At 36.3% G+C, this 19987-nt stretch overlaps 1 protein-coding gene across 2 annotated transcripts in view; it reads right to left on the bottom strand.

The window, feature by feature from the left end:
• Positions 1 to 19987, bottom strand: part of TBCA (tubulin folding cofactor A) — an 84798-nt gene that overhangs the window by 10920 nt on the left and 53891 nt on the right. For both annotated transcript variants that reach the window (XM_031003538.3, XM_055366976.2), the window contains one exon: positions 6301 to 6406. In XM_031003538.3, coding sequence (XP_030859398.1) covers positions 6301 to 6406 — 106 coding nt within the window. The remainder of the gene's footprint in view (positions 1 to 6300; positions 6407 to 19987) is intronic.

Raw genomic sequence — 19987 nt, 5'->3', positions numbered from 1 at the left:
GGAAACATCATATGTTCTCACTTATAAGTGGGAGCTAAGCTATGAGGATGCAAAGGCGTAAGAATGACACAAGAGACCTTGGGGACCCAGAGGGAAAGGGTGGGAATGGGGTGAGGGATAAAAGACTACAAATCAGGTACAGTGTACACTGCTTGGGTGATGGGTGCACCAAAATCTCAAAAATCACCACTAAAGAACTTACTCTTGTAACCAAATACCACCTGTGCCCCCAAAACCTACAGAAATAATAAAATAAAATAAAACCTATGTTCACATCAAAACGGTACATGAACGTTCACAGCAGCTTTTCTCACAACAGCAAAAACCTGGAAACAATCCAAATGTTCATCAAAACCATCTAAATGTTAGTACATCCAAACCATGGAATACTACTTAGCAGTAATAAAGAACAAACTATTGATACACTCAATAACTTCAATGGACCTAAAGGGAATTATATAAAATAGAAAAAGCCAATTTTAAAAGGTTACATACTGTAGATTCCATTCTATGTTATGTGACATTCTTGAGGCAGTGTAATTATTTGGGGTTTTGGGAGCAGAGAGGATTGGGTGGCTAAAAAGAAGTGGCAAGACGGAGCTTTGCGATGGAACAGTTCTCCATCTTGATTGGTTGCTGCACATGCTACTGCAGAGAACTATACATGCAAACACACAAATGAGTGCAGGTATAACTAGTGAAATATGAGTAAGCTCTGTGGTGTACTAAGGTAAACTTCATGGTTTGAATACTGTATTACATTTATACAAGATACTAACATTGGGGGAGGAAGGATGAAGGATGTAACGACACCTCTTTGAATATCTTTTGGAATTTCCTGTGAAATCTATAACAAGAAATTAAAAAAGCAAGTGTATTACCTTCTATAAGCCTGCATATATGTACCAAGAGACAAACACATTTTCTTGGATGATTGTAAGTTATTTTCCATATTTTTACTACTGATTAAAAGAAAATCTGGGTTTTTCTTTGAGGATCAGCCTTGTGAGACACTCCTGGTCAAAGGGGGATCTTCTTTGTTGACTGAAGCCTCCTAATATTTTCCATATATTTAATGAAAAACATTTCCCCTTTATTTTTAGGAAAAACATAGAAACATGTCATCGTAAATGTTCACTCTTGTTTCAAAGAGTAAAAAAAAGCATGTACATCTTTTTCAAAAAGATGAATTTTACATTACTGTAACTATATGCAATAATTGCAAAGCTTTTGTGAAAACTCTTTTGTGAGAAAACTGTGAACTCTTTGTCCAAAAATTATACCAGTTTGTCTTATTACTTCTGGAACCTAAGAGGTAAGTTGTGCCTCAGGAGAAATGACAGAGATATGTCTGACTGAGTGTCATTACTGCCAATCATTATGCCCCAGGATAGGTTGAAAAACAAACCAGAAAGCTTTACCAAGTGAGGGCAAAACCCTCTGTACCCAACCCTAATTGGTGGAGAAGAGAGATATCAGAAGCAGAAGGCTAAAATCAATTTGGGCAATATTTGAATGACGTGTTATATTGTTTAGCCAGAAAATAAAAAAAGACAGAATAAATCTTTAATTGACTGATATTCTGGCCTCCTGAAAACTTTTACCTAGTTGCTTATTTTTAAATTTTCTATTTTATTTTATGTATTTTTTGAGACAAGGCCTCACTCTGTCACCCAGGCTGGAGTACAGTGGCATGATCATGGCTCACTGCAGCCTTGACCTCCTGAGCTCAGGTGATCCTCTTACCTCAGCCTCCCAGGTGGCTGGGACTTCTGGGTGCACACCACCACACCCAGCTAATTTTCTGTATTCTAATAAAATTTTTTTATTTTTTGTAGAGACAGAGTTTCACCTTTGATATGGTTTCACTCTGTGTCCCCACACAATCTCATCTTGAATTGTAATCCATACATGTTAGGGAGGGACCTGGTGGGAGGTGATTGGATTATATGGGCGGTTTCCTATATGCTCTGATAGTGAGTGAGTTCTCATGAGATCAGAGGGTTTAAAAGTGGGGCACTTCCCACTTGTTCTCTTTCTCTCTCTCTCTCCTGCTGCCTTGTGAAGAAGGTGCTTGCTTCCCCTTCACATTCTGCCATGATTATAAGTTTCCTGAGGTCTCCCCAGCCATGTGGAACTGTGAGTCAAGTAAACCTTTTTTCTTTATAAGTTACCCAGTCTCAGGTAGTTCTATATAGCAGTGTGAAAACGGACTAATGCAAACAAGCTAGCCCCAGGCTAGTCTCAAATTCTGGGCTCAAGTGATCTACCCAGCTTGGCTTCCCAAAGGGCTAGGATTACACACGTGAGCCACTGCACCTGGCCTAATTACTTATTTTAAAAGAACCAAAATTATACCTAGTCCAACAGAGGGACTGACCCCTGATTTTTGGCAACCATCTTCAGGTAAGAGTTTGGTAGAGAATAAGAGATAGCACCTTAACTGTGTGCTTAAAATACAGCCAATTTAGAAGAGGTAGGAAAGCCAGAGCAAAACGGATCCAAGTGAGAGAAGAGCCAAAGTAGTGAGAAGTGACTGAGAATAGTGTTTAGCTCAGAAGAGGAAGAAATCTAGGGAGAAGTGTAGAAAACCCACAAAATGCAGCACTTGGCTTTCTTGATATTTTCTATGAAAGGCACAATAAATGTTAAGAAAACCATTGCTGAACTTAAAGTCCCAGGCAATCACAAACAGAGCAGTCCTTTTGGTTATGCAACACCCATTGTATATGATAAAAAAAATGAATGGCCACAATATAGCTAAGCCAGGGAAAAGAAATTAAGAAATGTATGTAGGTCGGCTAAAGACAAGTTTTTAGGAAACTCTGAAACAAAACTGCAATTGACAACTATATACATGGTAGGTTGACAACAGAAGCAAACAGAAACAACTATTGTTCTGTAATCAGATATGAAATGTTATTTCTGAATAAGTACTAAGTTGGCTATGAATCTAACAAATCCTGTTAAAAAATATGATACCTATGACCAAAAAGAGAATTTTAACATGTCTGAGGGTAGAAACAACTTTTGAACAATTTTTTTCCCCTTTTACATCTGTGTATGTAGTCAGTAATGTAACTAGTTGTGTGGCTGGTATTTTCAAATGACAATTACAACACAGGATTCAGTAGTTAATCTTTACCTATAAAGTAGTGATTTCATTGAAAGATGATACATACATAACTATAAATGAAACAAAACAGGTTCTGTGATAACCCATAACTTTATTTGTAAAATTTTATTTAGAAAGGGAACACATTTATTCCTCTACTCCATGTAACTGATAACTCCTATTTTAGCTATAGGACTATTTTAAAATACATTATTGATGGTGAAAAAAAGCAGGGCAAAGAAAAAGACTAAATGAGGTCACTAGCTACATGACTGGGAAAACAAGCTGATGAAGTCCAAGAAGGGCCTGGATGAAATAAAGTTATATACTGTGTCATAATATTTTCCCACTAGATGTAGGAAAACAATAGAAGACTTAAGAGTGAAAGAGGTACAAAAGCAGTATATATCATAATTTTAAGAATAAAAAGTTACATTCCATACGTAAATCCTTATGAAGGGTCGTTAGTTCATAAAGGCGGACAAGGCCAGGTAGAGGGGGCTCACGCTTATAATACCAGGACTCTGAGAGGCTGCGGTGGGAGGATCACTAGAGGCCAGGAGTTGAAGACCAGCCTAAACAAGAAAGTAAGACCCTGTCTCTATAAAAAATTTAAAAATTGGCCAGGCATGGTGGCACACATCTGTAGTCCCAGCTACTCTGGAGGCTGAGGTGGGAGGATCACTTGAACCCAGGAGTTTGAGGCAGTAACAGTGAGCTAGGATCACACCACTGTACTCCAGCTTGGGCATCACAGAGAGATCCCACTGCCCAATATAATTTATGAATATTAAAAAATAAAGGGGACATACTATATCTACACATCTGTTTACTAATCCTCCCTCAATTTATGAGTATCTGACACACAAATGTCTTTTATATACACAGTGCTATATCACAAATAAAGGAAGACGGCCTCTCCTAAAAGCTTAATAAAATAAGAAAGCTATCTTCCTAGATAGCCAAGGGAAGACACAGCCAACAGGTTGTTTCAGCTGCTGCTGCATTTCTTTTGCACGGCAGAAAGCAACTCCCTACAAAAAATTCTATTTTAAATGATTGATTAATTTTGCTGAATAAAGCCTGAGTTGAGTGTGATTACCAATTATGCCACAATTTACATGGCAAAAATGACTGTGAGTTCATAAAGCTGATTTTAAAAATAAATTTTAAGATATAGTCTGTACAAGCTGGTTCACATTCTCCTTTTTTTAAACTGTCATCTGGAAATTATTTTAAATGCATCTGACACTAGATTTTAAGTAGAAGACCAAGTGATCTGAGGTACATTTTATAGAGATTTATTTAGTTGTTGTGGTGGGGAAGGAATGGAGGATGTCCCATTCCTGGTGAAAGAAGTATGCCAACAGGGAGGCTTCTGCAATAAATAGTACTAGCAAGAGATGATAGTGGACTAAACTAGAACAATGGCAGTAGAGAGAAAAATAGAGAGAGTAAGAAATAGGAGGTGCTGGCTGGGCGCAGTGGCTCACCCCTGTAATCCCAGCACTTTGGGAGGCTAAGGTAGGCAGATCGCCTGAGGTCAGGAGTTCAACAGCCTGGCCAACATGACAAAACCCCGTCTCTACTAAAAATACAAAATTAGCCGGGCGTGGTGGTGCATGCCTGTTAATCCCAGCTTCTTGGGAGGCTGAGGCAGGAAAATCAGCTGAGCCAGGAGGCAAAGGTTGCAGTGAGCCAAGATTGCACCACTGCACTCCAGCCTGGGTGACACAGCAAGACTCCATCTTAAAAAAAAAAAAAAAAAAAAAAAAAGAAAAGAAAAAAAGAAATAGGAGATGATGCTGATATTAGATGTGGTTATTAGAAAGAGATAAAAATATCAAGAAGGGACCAACTAAATTTTTGGCTTGAGTATCTGGATGAGTGGAGGTACCATTCACTGAGATGAGGAAAAAGAAAGAAGAAATTGTTTTTTGTTTGGGAGAGTAGGTTGGAGTAGTGTGAAATCAAGATTTTAATTTTGAACACCTCAGAGGATATGTCAAGTTTCAAGGTGAAAGTGGTAACTTGTGTCAGATGCTACTGAGGTATTTAAGATGAGGGAAAAAAGAGTAATAACAATGTCACTGATAGTTATAACAAGGGCTAGGGCACATAGTCCACTCTTACAGGAAGGAAAGTGGTATAGGTACAGATGCAGATAGGTTGACGGATTTTGTCATAAGAATATGAGAAAGTTCCCTAATGGCCTCTATTTTCTCAAGGAATTATGAAGCAAGTGTCAGCTGAGAATGAATGTTCAATATATGCTATGATGGGAATAAAGAAAGTGTTATGGGAGCAAAAAGGAGGGGCACCTAACTCAGTTTGAGGTGAGAGTAGAAGAAACCTCAAGAAGAACAGAAATTAATAAGGAGAGGGTAGGTAAGGCCAGGAGTAAGAGCATCCCACACATGCAAAATTTCAGAGGCAAAGAAGAAAGGGCATGTTCGGGGAGCTATAAGGCACCTAAGAGGTTGAGATAGGGATTGGTAAGAAATGAGGTTAGATAAGCAGATGTAACCTCATTTCTTGATTCAAAATCAAGAAGAGCCTTGTATGCAATGTTAAGGCCACTGAAATTTGTCATGAAGACAATCAGAAGTAGCCATTGAAAAGTGCAATGCATATTTTATTTTTGTAGTCTTCACATCAGTGTGGAGACAATATTTGTGAATCTAAATATATAATTAATATAAGATTAGTCCATTTTTATATTTGATACTTAAAATTGGAAAAGACAGTAGAATTTAGTGGTTAAGAGTACAGATACTAGAGCCAGAATGCCTGTGTTCAAATCTTAGCTATGTCAGGTGTGGTGGCTCATGCCTGTAATCCCAGCACTTTAGAGAGTTGAGGTGAGAGAATTGCTTGAGCCAAGAGGTCAAGGCTGCAATGAGCCATGATCACACCACTGCACTCCAGCCTGGACAACAGAGTGAGGCCCTGTTTCAAACAAAACAAAACAAAACAAAACAAAACCTCAGCTATGTCACTTAACAACTGTGTGATTTGCGCAGTTATTTAACCTGTGTTTGAGTTTCCTTATCTTTAAATGGAAGTTTTAATAGTAAAGAAGTAAATAATAATATAATCTCAGTCAGAGGACTACTGTAAAAACTACATTAGTAAATATGGCATTCTGTAAATGTTAGCTATTGTTATTTATGATATAATTTTACCTGCTTTTTAATGTCATAATTTTCACCATCTTCAGCTCTCATTTTTTCAATCTTTTCTTCTTGTTGTTTTGCCTCTTTTTCATACATCACTTTTTCTTTGACCAACCTATAAAAAAGCCAAAAATGTTTTAGAAAATTAGCTTTCTCTCTAGACCATAAGAAAGAAACTGTGTAAATATAAAACATATTATATTTAAAATACCAAAGTAGATATACTAGATGGGGGGAGGAAGGAACAGAAGAAAAATAGTTTAGTCATAAATATAAGCATGATCCTCATGCTCTTAAGTCCTATACCTGCCTAACGTAAGTGCAATCTATCAAAGCATGAAATTCTTCTTTTTCTTTGAGACAGTCTCGCTCTGTCTCCCAGGCTGGAGTGCAGTGGCGAGATCTTGGCTCACTGCAAGCTCCGCCTCCCGGGTTCACGCCATTCTCCTGCCTCAGCCTCCCGAGTAGCTGAGACTACAGGCACCCGTCACCACGCCCAGCTAATATTTTGTATTTTTAGTAGAGATGGGGTTTCACCATGTTAGCCAGGATGGTCTCAATCTCCTGACCTCGTGATCCACCAGCCTCAGCCTCCCAAAGTGCTGGGATTACAGGCATGAGCCACCGTGCCCGGCCCAAAGCATGAAATTCTTAATTTTTAAATTAAAAACCCACTTCAGTATATTATAATTACAATGTGAAAGCGATACTCAAAATTAGTATATACCAATATATATTAATACAACTGTCTTTTTTCTTTTTTTTAAATATGTCTTCCAAACCTTTATACATGTATCTGAAACAGCACAATGATAAAAGCTCAGTTTACTGGCAGGAGAAAATTCAGTAGATTGCATGTCAAATCCAAAACAAAGAAAGACTGGATTATTTTTTAACAACAAAATCGTTTAACAAGTATTTATTGTGCGTTTAATTTTATGCCAGACTTTCCTTCTGCAAGGAGCTGGGATAGATAATTTAGATGCAGTTCTGTCACAGACAAGTGGTGGAAACAAACTAGTATTTACTTACTAAAGTAAGAAAAAGTATTTTAAAAGAAGTACATCGGGAAAAGTTTCAACAATAAGAAATACTGCAATACAAAGTTCTACTGATTATCCCACAGATAATCCAAATTATATTAATCATAATAGCTCAATCTTCCCTAATTCTGGTTGTTTAAAGTTGTGATATAAAAGTATAGTCTAAGAAAATATTAACATTCCTATATACACAGTATCTAAAGAGCAGAAGAAAAAGCTTTCATAGCCCATATGTATTAAAAATAGCTTTCTCCATCTGGCTGTTGGCAAGATGGCAAGGATGCAGAGAAATTGGAGCCATCAAACATTGCTGATGGCAATCAAAATTGGTATAGTAGCTTTAGGAAAGTTTAACTATTCCTCAAAAAGTTAAACAGAGTAACCATGTCCTGACAATTCCATTTCTAGGTACATACCCTAGAAAAATAAAAATATATGCCCACAGAAAACATGTCTATGGATGTTTACAGCAACATTATGCATGACAGGCAAAATGTGGAAGTCCAATAACCAATGGAAAATGTGGTATATCCAGAAAACAGAATATTGGGCAATAAAAAACATAAAGTGCTGATTCAAGCCACAACATGGATGAACCCTGAAAACATGCTAAGTAAAAAAGAAGCCTGACATAAAAGGCTACATATTGTATGATTTTATTACAGGACATATCCAGAACGGGCAAATCTATAGAAATGTAAAGTAGATTAGTGGTTGCTTAGGACTGGGGACAACAGGGGAATTGGAAAGGTGATAGCTAAAGGATATAAGGTTTCTTTTGGGGGTAAGAAACATGTTCTAAAAATGATTGTGGTGATAGTTGCATAACTCTGTGAATCTACTAAAAGCCAGTAAACTGTAGACTTAAAATGGGTTAATTGTATGGTATGTGAATTATATCTCAATAAAGCTGTTGGCAAAAAGGAAAAAAAAGCTGTGACCACAAAGTCAGCTTCAGGGGAAAGCTGCAAGTACTGATACATTCAAGCATGACAACTGAAACATGTGAATGTCAGATACAGAAATCTGCATTTGATTTATAATTTAAAATTGTTTTAACAATAATTTTCAATATTAAAATAAAATATACTTTGAGATATAATATTTTAAAATAAAATCATTAACGCATATCACAAAAGATATTTCTCTAAAAAAGTTCCCTTTAAATAGTAAAAGAAACTTGTTAGGACAGAGATGGCAAATTGCCAGCCTGCTTAAATGAAACCTAAAGATGATTTTATTTGACTCACAATGTTAAAAAGAAAGAATATTTGTTTAAAAAAAATGTTGTCACATTAAAAAGCTGGGAGATTTGACATATACATCTGAATTTCTGGCTTCTCTTGGATGTTTTCATCAGGAAACATAAGGGCTGCATTCCCACTACTGGCTGGAGCTAAGTGGTGGCTGTTGTCTCCTATAGATGGGTCACATGCTATTCCTTTGCCTCAATTCACATAACTCCCTGTTTCCTTAACAGTCAGGCATTACACTTGGCCTTTGCACACCTTTGAGTTTGGGACCTGTGTGCATATTATCAACGCAACAGTATTATTGTTGTTGTTTTATTATCACTATCATTATATAATCATGATCATTATTCAGAATATCAAGGATATTCAGAAACTACTGGATTAGCAATGAGACTTTCAATACTTCTAAACCTGGTATGTGACTAAATTCCCCTAGTAATGAAAGTAGCTGGAATTGGATAGGCTATTAAAGAGAGGCCCATTCCATATCATCTTATAATTCAAAGACTTAAACAGGGGTAGGCAAACTATGGCCAGGGAGCCAAATCTGGTTGGTCATCTGTTTTTGTATAGTCTCAGAGCTATGAACAGTTTTTACATTTTTGAACGGCTAAAAATTTTTTAAAAGATTTGTCATATGAAAATACAGAATTCAAATTTAATATCTACAAATAAAGTTTTATTGGAACACAGCTATACTCATTCATTTATGTATCATGTATGGCTGTTTTCATGCTATAAGAGCAGAGAAGAGTAGTTGTGATAGAAGAACCATATGGCCTGCAAAACCTAAAATATAATATCTGGTCCTTTACAAAAAAGGGTTGCTGACCCCTGACTTGAAAGACTTCCACTTAATTCTATCCATCACTACTTAATTATATCAGCATTAACACACTACACCGAAGCCATTTACTTGCTAGGTCTTAAGTTCCTTGAAGAGAGGATTAGGTTGTATTCATATTGTTTAATTGATCTTCCTACATAGTAGGCACTCAATGTTGGTTGAATGAATAAAAAATTGAGTCTAGAAATCTCATTACTGTCTTTTAACATTTTCAATTTAAAGATAGAAATATATATTTATAAAACAATTCTGAAGCAGAAAAAAAGTGATTCACAAAAATTGAGCAATAAGAACAACACGGTAACTTTTGAAGAAGTATACAACAGAAGAGGAGGATTCTATGCCTAAGCCCACAGATAATTCTGACTGGTAATCCAAGTCATCCTACTTCATTGCGCTTGTCTATGGAAAACAGCAGCAATGGCTCCAGCAACATTAAAGAGTTACTTAACTACCTATCACATGGGATAAGTAAAGGTGCTGCGTATTTGCATGGTTATTGGAATATCAAAATAAATACAAGTCACGTTTTTGCTTAAAAAGTTATATTTTGTGAAAAGGCCCAGGAAACAAGTTATTGAATAGCATGTGTTGCCCTGAAAAGGAAAAAAAATCACTCAGTTAGTGAGAACCCAATAATGCAAGCATGTAAAATTATAGTGAATAAAGGCTAGGGTAAGATGTGGTATGAGAAATAATAAAGGTTCCACTCTTAAACAGTACAAATCAATGTACTGATGACAAGTCAGATGATGCTAAAGAGGTTTTATAGAGTATATATACAACTTTTACTTCACTAAATATCATCAAATTGCTTTCCAAAGTAGTTTTATCAGTTGACATACAACCTGTAGTGTATGAAATTTCCTACTTCTTGGCATCCTGGTGAATTGGGATTGTCAGAATTATTAAATTTCTGACAATCAGAAGAGTGTGATATAGTATTTCTATTATGGTTTGAAATATTTCCGTAATAAGGCTGAGCATCTTTATGCTTATTAAAATAGTATTAGTTTTCTCTCTAGTATTTACTGGATAAATATTTGTTGAATCAAGGAATTAGTATCTTCTGGTGAATTTGGCTCCTCTCATTTGTAGGAAAGGCTAAGATTTAATAAGAAAACTGAAGATAAGTATGTATTTTAAAATGTGTATTAAGATATTTTTCTGTAATGTACATATGTACATATTTATAAAAAATTATTAAAAAAACAAAATTTTAAAAATCACTCATAATCACTACAGATTCAAAATACACATAATTTTGAAACCCAAAGAGGTTTTAAAAAAAGAACATTGTTTATTGTTTGAAATAAACTCATTTAGCAGCAAAGTGTAACCTCAAATGAGATAAAATGATTTATAGAATTTATGTGTACCATTTAATGTGAATAGTTACATTTCACTGCAGAAATATTAATGTGTATGATTGTAGAGCACTTCTCTAGATGCTATTATGGAAATATATATTACTTTTATAAAATTTGAAAGATTTTGGAATTCACAAACACATATGGGCCCAAGGGTTTTCAAAGTAAGGGATTATGGACCTGTATTAACATTTTGAGTACTGTCCAGTAGTCTTTTTCTCTCAACATGTGTGTGTGAAAATTTATATTTAGATATATAAAAAAATAATTTGGGCCAGGTACAGCGGCTCACACCTGTAATCCCAACACTTTGGGAGGCTGAGGCAGGAGGACCACTTGAGGCCAGGAGTCTGAGACCAACCTGGGCAACACAGCGAGATTTTGTCTCTACAAAAAATTTTTAAAAATTAGCCAGGCGTGGTGGCATGCCTCTGTAGTTCCAGCTACTCAGGAGTCTGAGGTGGGAGGATCCCTGGAGCCTAGGGAGTCAAGGATGCAGTAAGCTATAATTGTGCCACTGCATTCCAGCCTGAATAACAGAGCAAGACTGTCTCAAAAAATATATAATACTACTAATAAATAACAATAATTTGGATAATAATCACTTCCAATGTCATTAAATGTTCTTTGAAAATACAGCTGTTAGTGATTGTGAAGTATTTCATAATACTGAGATGACAGCACATTGAAGTATTATCCTATTGGATATTTAAGCCATTCCCTTATTATAAATAATACTGTGATGAGCATCCCTACCTACAAATTTTATAGACATGAAATATTTTCTTCCTAAAAAAAATTTTAAATACATAGTGCATAATGTGAAATTAACTCCTTTTCCAGTCAACCAGTGATCATTTCTTAACAATTACTTTTTCTAATAATGTGGTAAGTCAAACTTTGTCATTAGTTATTAGTGAATGACAAAATGCAAATATTAAATCAATCTACTACTTCAGCCTACTATAATTTTTTATTTTAGTCAAAGAAAATATGCCAAATTTAACTATTTAAACATTAATAAGCATGTTAAAGTTTACACCACAGCAAAGTAAAATTAAAATGAGAGAAATGAAACACCACGGGAAAATAAATCTGATAGGTTCATTATATAACCCACAGGAGTTATAGACAGAACAGAAACAAAGCAAGTAAAGATTTTTTTTTTTTTTTTAAAGAATAAAATTTCCCAAAGCTGGAAAAGAAAAGCAATCTTAACTGAAAGGGCTTCATAAGTGCCTTTTAGACGCACACAGAATCCATTGGAAAAAAAAAAACAAACCCCATCTATGTACATTAAGAATTTCCAGTGGCTCAACGCCTGTAATCCCAGCACTTCTGGGAGGTCAAGGTGGGAGGATCACTCGAGGTCAGGAGTTCGAGATCAGCCTGCCCAACATGGTGAAACCCATCTCTACTAAAAATACAAAAATTAGTCGGGTGTGGTGGGGCAGGTGCCTGTAATCCCAGCTACTTGGGAGGCTGAGCCAGGAGAATCGCTTGAACCCGGGAGGCGGAGGCTGCAGTGAGCCAAGATCGTACCACTGCATTCCAGCCTGGGCAACAGAGTGAGACTCCATCTCAAAAAAACAAACAAAAAAAGAATTTCCAGAGCTCCATAAAAATTAAAGCTTTCAAAAAGAGAATAGGTCATCTGTAAAAGGAAAAATCAGATTGACTTACACTTCTCATTAATAACAGCAGATATCAGAAGAAGATGGTGCAATCCCTTCAAAGTTTTGAGAGAAAATGATTTATAACCTGGAATTATAACTATAATAAAAGGTGGAGAAGAAAATTCATTAACTGACTTAACAATTATTATTATTATTATTTTTTTTTTGAGATGGAGTCTGTCTCTGTCGCCCAGGCTGGAGTGCAGTGGTGCAATCTCAGCCTACTGCAAGCTCCGCCTCCCAGGTTCATGCCATTCTCCTGCCTCAGCCTCCCGGGTATCTGGGACTACAGGCACCTGCCACCACGGCCGGCTAATTTTTTGTATTTTTAGTAGAGACGGGGTTTCACCGTGTTAGCCAGGATGGTCTCAATCTCCTCACCTTGTGATCCGCCCACCTCGACCTCTCAAAGTGCTGGGATTACAGACGCGAGCCACCGCACCCGGCCAACAATTATTTATTAAAGGGCTACTATGTGCCAGGTATGATTTTATGTATCAAGGATACAGCAATAAACTATAAAAATCCCTGCCCTATGGCACTTTTTAGTGGGGAAATAAAATTAAATAAGCAAAATATGTAACATGTTAGACTGTGAAAAGTGCTATGGAGAAAAAGCCGTGAAGGAGGACTGGTAATACAGAGGGTTTGCAATTTAAAATAGGATTGTCTCTTTGAGAAGAGGACACATGAGTTAAGATTTCAAAGAGGCAATAAGCTATGTAAATAACTGATGAAAGAAGTTATAGGCCAAGGGATCTATTTTTAGTTACATACAAATGTAAAAAGTTGATCTACTATGTCACCTGAGAAATTTACTGAATGTACTCCAGCAAATTGAAGACGAAAATCAAGAAAAGAAGCCATGAAACCAGGAAGTCGTTGTCAACATAATCCCTAACAAAGGAAAAATACATCCCAAGGTTAACACTGTGCTATAGGCCTGAAAAACAATCAGTCTAAATGAGGATCTTAGTGTGAGCTCTTATGGAAACATCTTTAAGAAGGATGGAATAGATTCCAAGGAACAGAGACAATGAGTAAAAAGGTAGAAGATATTAATGATATAATAAAGAAGTCATGTTTTTTCTCTCAATTATAAAAATGAAAATAATTAGAAACTCCAGGAACCTCATCCCCCCGACACACCCACACGCACACCCACAAAAGCACACATGCAACAAATGGTTATGGTTGTAATATGAAGCAATTGGTGAAAAACAGAATCCATTTAACCTGGATTTATAAAAAGTCTTCTGTGGGCAGGCTAGTTCCCACAGTGCCTAGAACATAATAAGCAGTTAATAACATTTAGTTTAAGAAAAAACATGCTGTAAAAAGTGGGTAAGATGACTCCTGATCAACTAATGAAAGTTTGGCATTTTATAAAAATTATACCAACACCTGTGTCATTAATTCCTTCAAACAGGTATTAAATCCCCCTGTTTGAAGCCTCTAGTATAATTTCCTTTTCCCTGTTATATACAGTTCTCCTCTACTGATATAGCTGATAACAAACTCTCCTGTCTCTGAAGAAACGAACAGTATATTTAAGATTTGTGTTGTGTGAGGGATTATGGAAAAGAACAAACTTAAATTGAGGGCCTTATATGAACAGACCTTTAGGTACTGTATTGCATTTAATACTTATGATCCTATTTAAGTAGTATTATCTCTATTTTACAATCTCTTTTTAATTATGCCTCTCCACAATGTTTTTAAAAGTCAATAAAAACAGAAGTTAATGAAGACATCAATATTTCAGAAATGAATAAAATCTAAGTTAGTGTATTTCAGGAAGCTGATCAAAAAATGATACTACTAATGAAATTAAGCTAAAGACTGATAACACTGATGAAAGAAGTTAGGTTGGATGAATGACATCTGAGGTTTTAGCATTTCCAACGGGCATCAACAAATCTGCTCTCCTAAAACTTTTTTGCCATTTGGTGAAGTTCGACAGACAGTTATGATATTGGTATATCATGAAATATAATATGTAATGAATTTAGGCAAAAGCTTGAATCACTTGACATAAATAAAAATTAAATATGATGATAAAAGCAGCTAACAACAAACTGACCACTTACTATGAACCAAGCAGTGTGCCAAGGCATGCTAAATGCCATATATATCATTTAAGTCCTCAAAACAAACCAAACAGGTACTAGTATTATTCCCATTTTAGTAACTACTAATTCAAAATAAATGGAGCTTCAGTACCTTGTCCAAGTTCTCACATTTGTTAAGTGCCAAAGAACTGTTAAACTCCATATCCTTAGCTACTAATTTAAGTAATTCTCAAACATTTGAACATAAAAGTCTAAATGTGTTCAATTACAGCAGGCATTGTTAGATGCCTACCCAGCAACCACTCCTCCACTTCTTACTTGCCAACAGAATACAGTTTTGCTTATGATCAGCCAAGAAGTCATGCCCTTCAAAGGAAGAAACCAATCACAATGATTTTACCCTCTTTTCCAAGTGATAGTTCAGGCACGTGCAAATGACCCAACTCTGGCCAAAGCTACATAAGAGACATCTGCTGGGGGTTCTGAGAAGGTTGCCATTGCTCATAAATGGGATATAATCCATTTTCTCACCTGGACATTGTCACCTGTGTGTGACACCTGCCACTTGTGTCAGACACCTTGGGATCATGAGGAAATCCTGCCTAAAAAGACAGGTCAATCTAGTCAGAGAACTGCAGTCTTTGATGATGGTACTGAATTACTAAATCAACCAACCATAAAAGCATACTGCTTCTAGTTTTCTTATTGCAGGCGATAATAAATATCCTTATAGTTAAGCCACATACAGTTTTGTTTTCTGTTACTTGAAGCTAAAACATCTAAAATGATAGTCACTAACAGCAGAAGATTGTTCTGTAAGTACAGAAATAATGCTTTCCTACTTGAGACTAATTCATTCTAAACAAATCATTTAGAAATTGAAGTATCTCTTATTTTTTCCCTATCTACAAATAAACATGAAGAAAGTAAGATTAAATTACCTATACAATCCCCAGTTTTATGTTTTCCACTATATTAAAAATTTTTCCATATAAATTTTGTGTAAAAGTCTGTATTTCACACTTAAAACAATGTAAACTTGTTTTTGCTTTTAGTCGGGCGCAGTGGCTCACGCCTGTAATCCCAGCACTTTGGGAGGCCAAGGTGGGCGGATCACCTGAGGTCAGGAGTTCGAGGCTACCCTGACCAACGTGGTAAAACCCCGTCTCTAGTAAAAATATAAAAAAATTAGCCAGGCATAGTGGTGCACGCCTGTAATCCCAACTACTCGGGAGGCTGAGGCAGGAGAATCGCTTGAAACCAAGAGGCGGAGGTCGCAGTGAGCTGAGATCGTGCCATTACACTCCAGCCTGGCAAACAACAGCGAAACTCTGTCTCAAAAGAAAAAAAAAAGGCCAGGGCAGTGGCTTACGCCTGTAATCCCAGCACTTTGGGAGGCTGAGGCTGGCAGATCACCTGAGGTCGGGAGTTCCAGACCAACCTGAACAACATGGAGAAACTCTGTCTCTACTAAAAAATACAAAATTAGCCAGGCGAGGTGGTGCAGGCCTGTAATCCCAGCTACTCGGGAGGCTGAGGCAGGAGAAGCCCTCAAACCCAGGAGGCAGAGGTTGTGGTGAGCTGAGATCGCACAACTGCACTCCAGCCTGGGCAACAAGAGTGAAATTCGGTCTCAAAAAAACAAAAAACAAACCAAGACCACTTTGTTTTTAATAATCATGGTGGCTACTAAAGGATAATACTCAGAATAAATAATATTACACCTTCTATCTACATCACATTTTCAAAGTATTTCTGTAACTTACAGGATATTAGGTGTTGAATAGTAAAATATCAAGGCCTAACTGCAACTTAATGGAGAGTGGGAATTAAGTAGCTAGATACTAAATCTATAGACCATTATGGGGTAAGAGGTTTCACTGTGCTTCAAAGGAAACAATATGGCACCAGGAAGTGTATCCACTTACTACTTGGATGCAGGAAGAAAAAAGTCAATTGGAAAAATGCAAGTCAACTGCATTAATTAAGAATTCTCACTAGTTCCTTAGTATGGAAGAACTAAGGTTGACATCAGAAGCTGATGATTAAGTGCTAATGGTCTATAGAGTACAATGTACGTAGTTAAAATTCAATGAGTTTTAGTCATTTTCCACTAATCCTTGTGGTAATTATAAAGTCCTAAGTGAGATTTTTCACTGTTCCCAAACTTGAGAATTATAGTCAAGATGTCAACAGTCAGCAAAACTAAGGAAGAACCTGCTACAGTATCCTCTCCTAACAAAACTTAAAATAAAACAAAAGTGTGCTACCCAGAAACACATAAAATGAGATGGGGCTGGACATGCTGCTTGTTCTGAATGGAATGTCTCCTCTCCTCATCCTCTCCCAACCTACTCATTCTTTAAAACTTAACTCAAATAAATGTCCTGTCTTCCAGGAGGACCACTCTAACATCAATCCTTCCACTCTCCCAAGCTGACACTGTGGATCGTATGTCTATGTATCTTCATAGCATATTTATCTGCATCATCACAATAGGTTGAAATTTTGTCTACTTCGACACTTAAAAATAAATCCCCCAAGGTGTGGAAATATGTCTCATATCACACCTAGCAGAATATACGCCTCACAGATATATTTGCTGAATGAAATAACTCATAATTACCCTGCGTGGTAAGCAGGGCAACTATCGTCAGCCTCATTTTCAAATGAGAACCTGCAATTCAAAGAAGTGAAAGGCCAGCTGTCCAGGAAATGATGAAAACAGGATGTGAAATCATGACTTCTAACTTCAAGTGTCAATATTTTCTACATAAAATACAATCGTATGTTTAAAGTAAATGAAGCAATTTTCAAAATTTAAATTTCTCTGATCTGTTCCCAAGGTAAAATCATTCCATGGTTCAATATTTGAATAGCACAAAAGAATATACTGTGAAAAGGCAACCCACCACCTACACACCCTGACCCCAGCCACTCAGTTCCCACCACTGGAAGCAACATGTTCTCCATTTCTTGTATCCTAAATGAAAGAAAATGAATGTTTAATTTCATGGTATTTGTTACCTTATAGTTTCTCAGTAACCATTAATTAATCCATTAAACTGGAGACAGTTCAAGTTTTATTAATTGCTGAAACAGAATATGTGCTTTAATTAATTTTAAAAAATAAGTTAGACATTTTATAAGCAGCTAAAGTGATGCATGTCGAACATAAAATCAATATCACTTTTTTCAATACTATGAATCTCAAGGATTAATAAATGAATAAATCTTAGAATGAAAATTCAAAAAACACAAATATAAAACTCATTATTTCACGAATCCTCTAAACTGTCCCTTAAAAGGTCCCTCAAAGGTCCTGAGATGTCAGTGAGATTAAAAAGTGCATACTACTGAAAGGGCTAAAGACACTGTGAATAGCTTCTGCTTGAGTTTATATGAGAAAGCAATAGCACCTCCCACAGCTGCTTCATCTCCATATGAAACACTCTGACAGTTTTAATTACCACCTAAAATCACAAATCTCTCTGTACATTTGACTTTTTATCCTCTGTCCAGACCCATATCTCTAACTGCCTTTGTAACATCTCTATTTAGACATCCCACTAGCAACTGAAGCAGGCTGAAAACTGAGATCATCATCATCTCTCTCTAAAATGATACCCTTCCCAGCTTAAGCTGTCAACATAGTAATCACGCTCTCATCTCACAACCTTTGCGGTATCGTTCACTAGAAACCTCTCATTGCAACTGGTTTGGCTAAGTCTGAGAAAAACAGAAGGAAACACAGATGGATGCAGTAAAGTTCTGCATGTGAGGGGTTTTGTTTTGTTTTTAAGTGAGACTATACAATTACTAGATAAAGTAGGACTGCCTTGTGAACATCATGGGGAAAATTGCTAAGTTGTCTGCAAGCTCAATTTGAGTCAAGAGTATAATGCAGTTATTACACTTCTAAAAAAGGCAAGTCGGCCAGGCGCGGTGGCTCTCGCCTGTAATCCCAGCACTTTGGGAGGCCGAGGTGGGTGGATCACCTGAGGTCAGGAGTTCAAGACCAGCCTGGCCGACATGGTGAAACCTTGTCTCTACTAAAAATATAAAAATTAGCCAGGCGTGGTGGCGGGCCCCTGTAATCCCAGCTACTTGGGAGGCTGAGGTAGGAGAATCACTTGAACCCCAGAGGCTGAGGTTGCAGTGAGCTGAGATCACATCGCTGCACTCCAGCCTGGGTCAGAGAGTGAGACTCCATCTCAAAAAAATAAAAAAATTAAAAAGCGAAGTCTATCTTAGATGCAATAAAAGAAGTGGAGAACCTAAAACATGGTACATAAGTGGTTCTCCTTGGATGAACTGCATCTGTACTTTTATTATTCATAATTTCCTTCCAAAATTGTTATATATAACTTAGATCCAAAAGAGATTTAAAGGTAGCATCTGAAAGAGGACACTGGCAAACTAGAGTATTAGGAGAGGAATATCCAACATCATCACTCTATTCTGTTCTATTGTGTGAAATAAATAGTTGTTTGTCTAAAACAGACAGATGATGGGCTATTTGGTTATTTCAAACTAATATTGATTATCACACTTTTTAAATGGGTGAAGAAAATTTGGATGGAAATGACTTTAGCTTCTCACAGATAATAAAAGTTAGCAGTAGTCAGGATATCTGAATTTTATCAAACTACAAAATAAGCCCAATTTAATGATATTTCCTACAGCAATTATTCTTGGTGACCTATCAACTCAGGTTATTCTTGAAATTACTGATCAGAAAATTTGGGAACAGAATCTGGGATTTCTTAGTTGGGTTCAGAGAACTCATGGCTTTCAGATTATTAGCATTATACAGAGGCACTTTGATATGTAATGTGTTTATGCAGCGTACTGAACTAAGATTTTGTTCATTAAGTCAAAATGGTTCAAGAAGCATGTATGAAGATTCCTATTTTCATATTACTGATATTGACGTCTTAAGTCCTTTGTACAAAAGAATGACAAAATAATCATTATTAATAATTTTCATTCAGAAAAACTTAAGAGTTACAAATAATTTTCACACAATAATCCTATCTGATGGTATACGTATACACTGATTTGGTATATATGTTAAAGGGTCCATTTTCAATGTATATTTAATTTGTACTTTACCACATCAAAATTTGGAGTTTAAAAAACTACGTTATAAGTCCTTAACTGCTTAATTACTTTTAAATAAAATTTGGTAATAGTACTTGGCATAGAGCTGTACTTGACACAATTTTAACAGCTAGGAAAGACTCTGAAGCCCTCAAAATCTTTCTTGTCTAAGTCACCTTATTTATAGCCTGTAGTTAAAAAAAAGTCTATTCTGTATCAAATATTTTACCCTTTCATTCTTCACCTGTTTACTCAAAGTAAAACGGTCATTTTACAGCCTGACTTCCTGAATTTGCCAGTAAACATTATTTTAAAATGTTGCATTTTCACAA

This window comes from Gorilla gorilla, chromosome 19, assembly GCF_029281585.2.
Source record: "Gorilla gorilla gorilla isolate KB3781 chromosome 19, NHGRI_mGorGor1-v2.1_pri, whole genome shotgun sequence".
NCBI lineage: Eukaryota > Metazoa > Chordata > Mammalia > Primates > Hominidae > Gorilla > Gorilla gorilla.
Note: the sequence above shows the minus strand (reverse complement) of the source record. Positions and strands in the feature narration are given on the sequence as shown.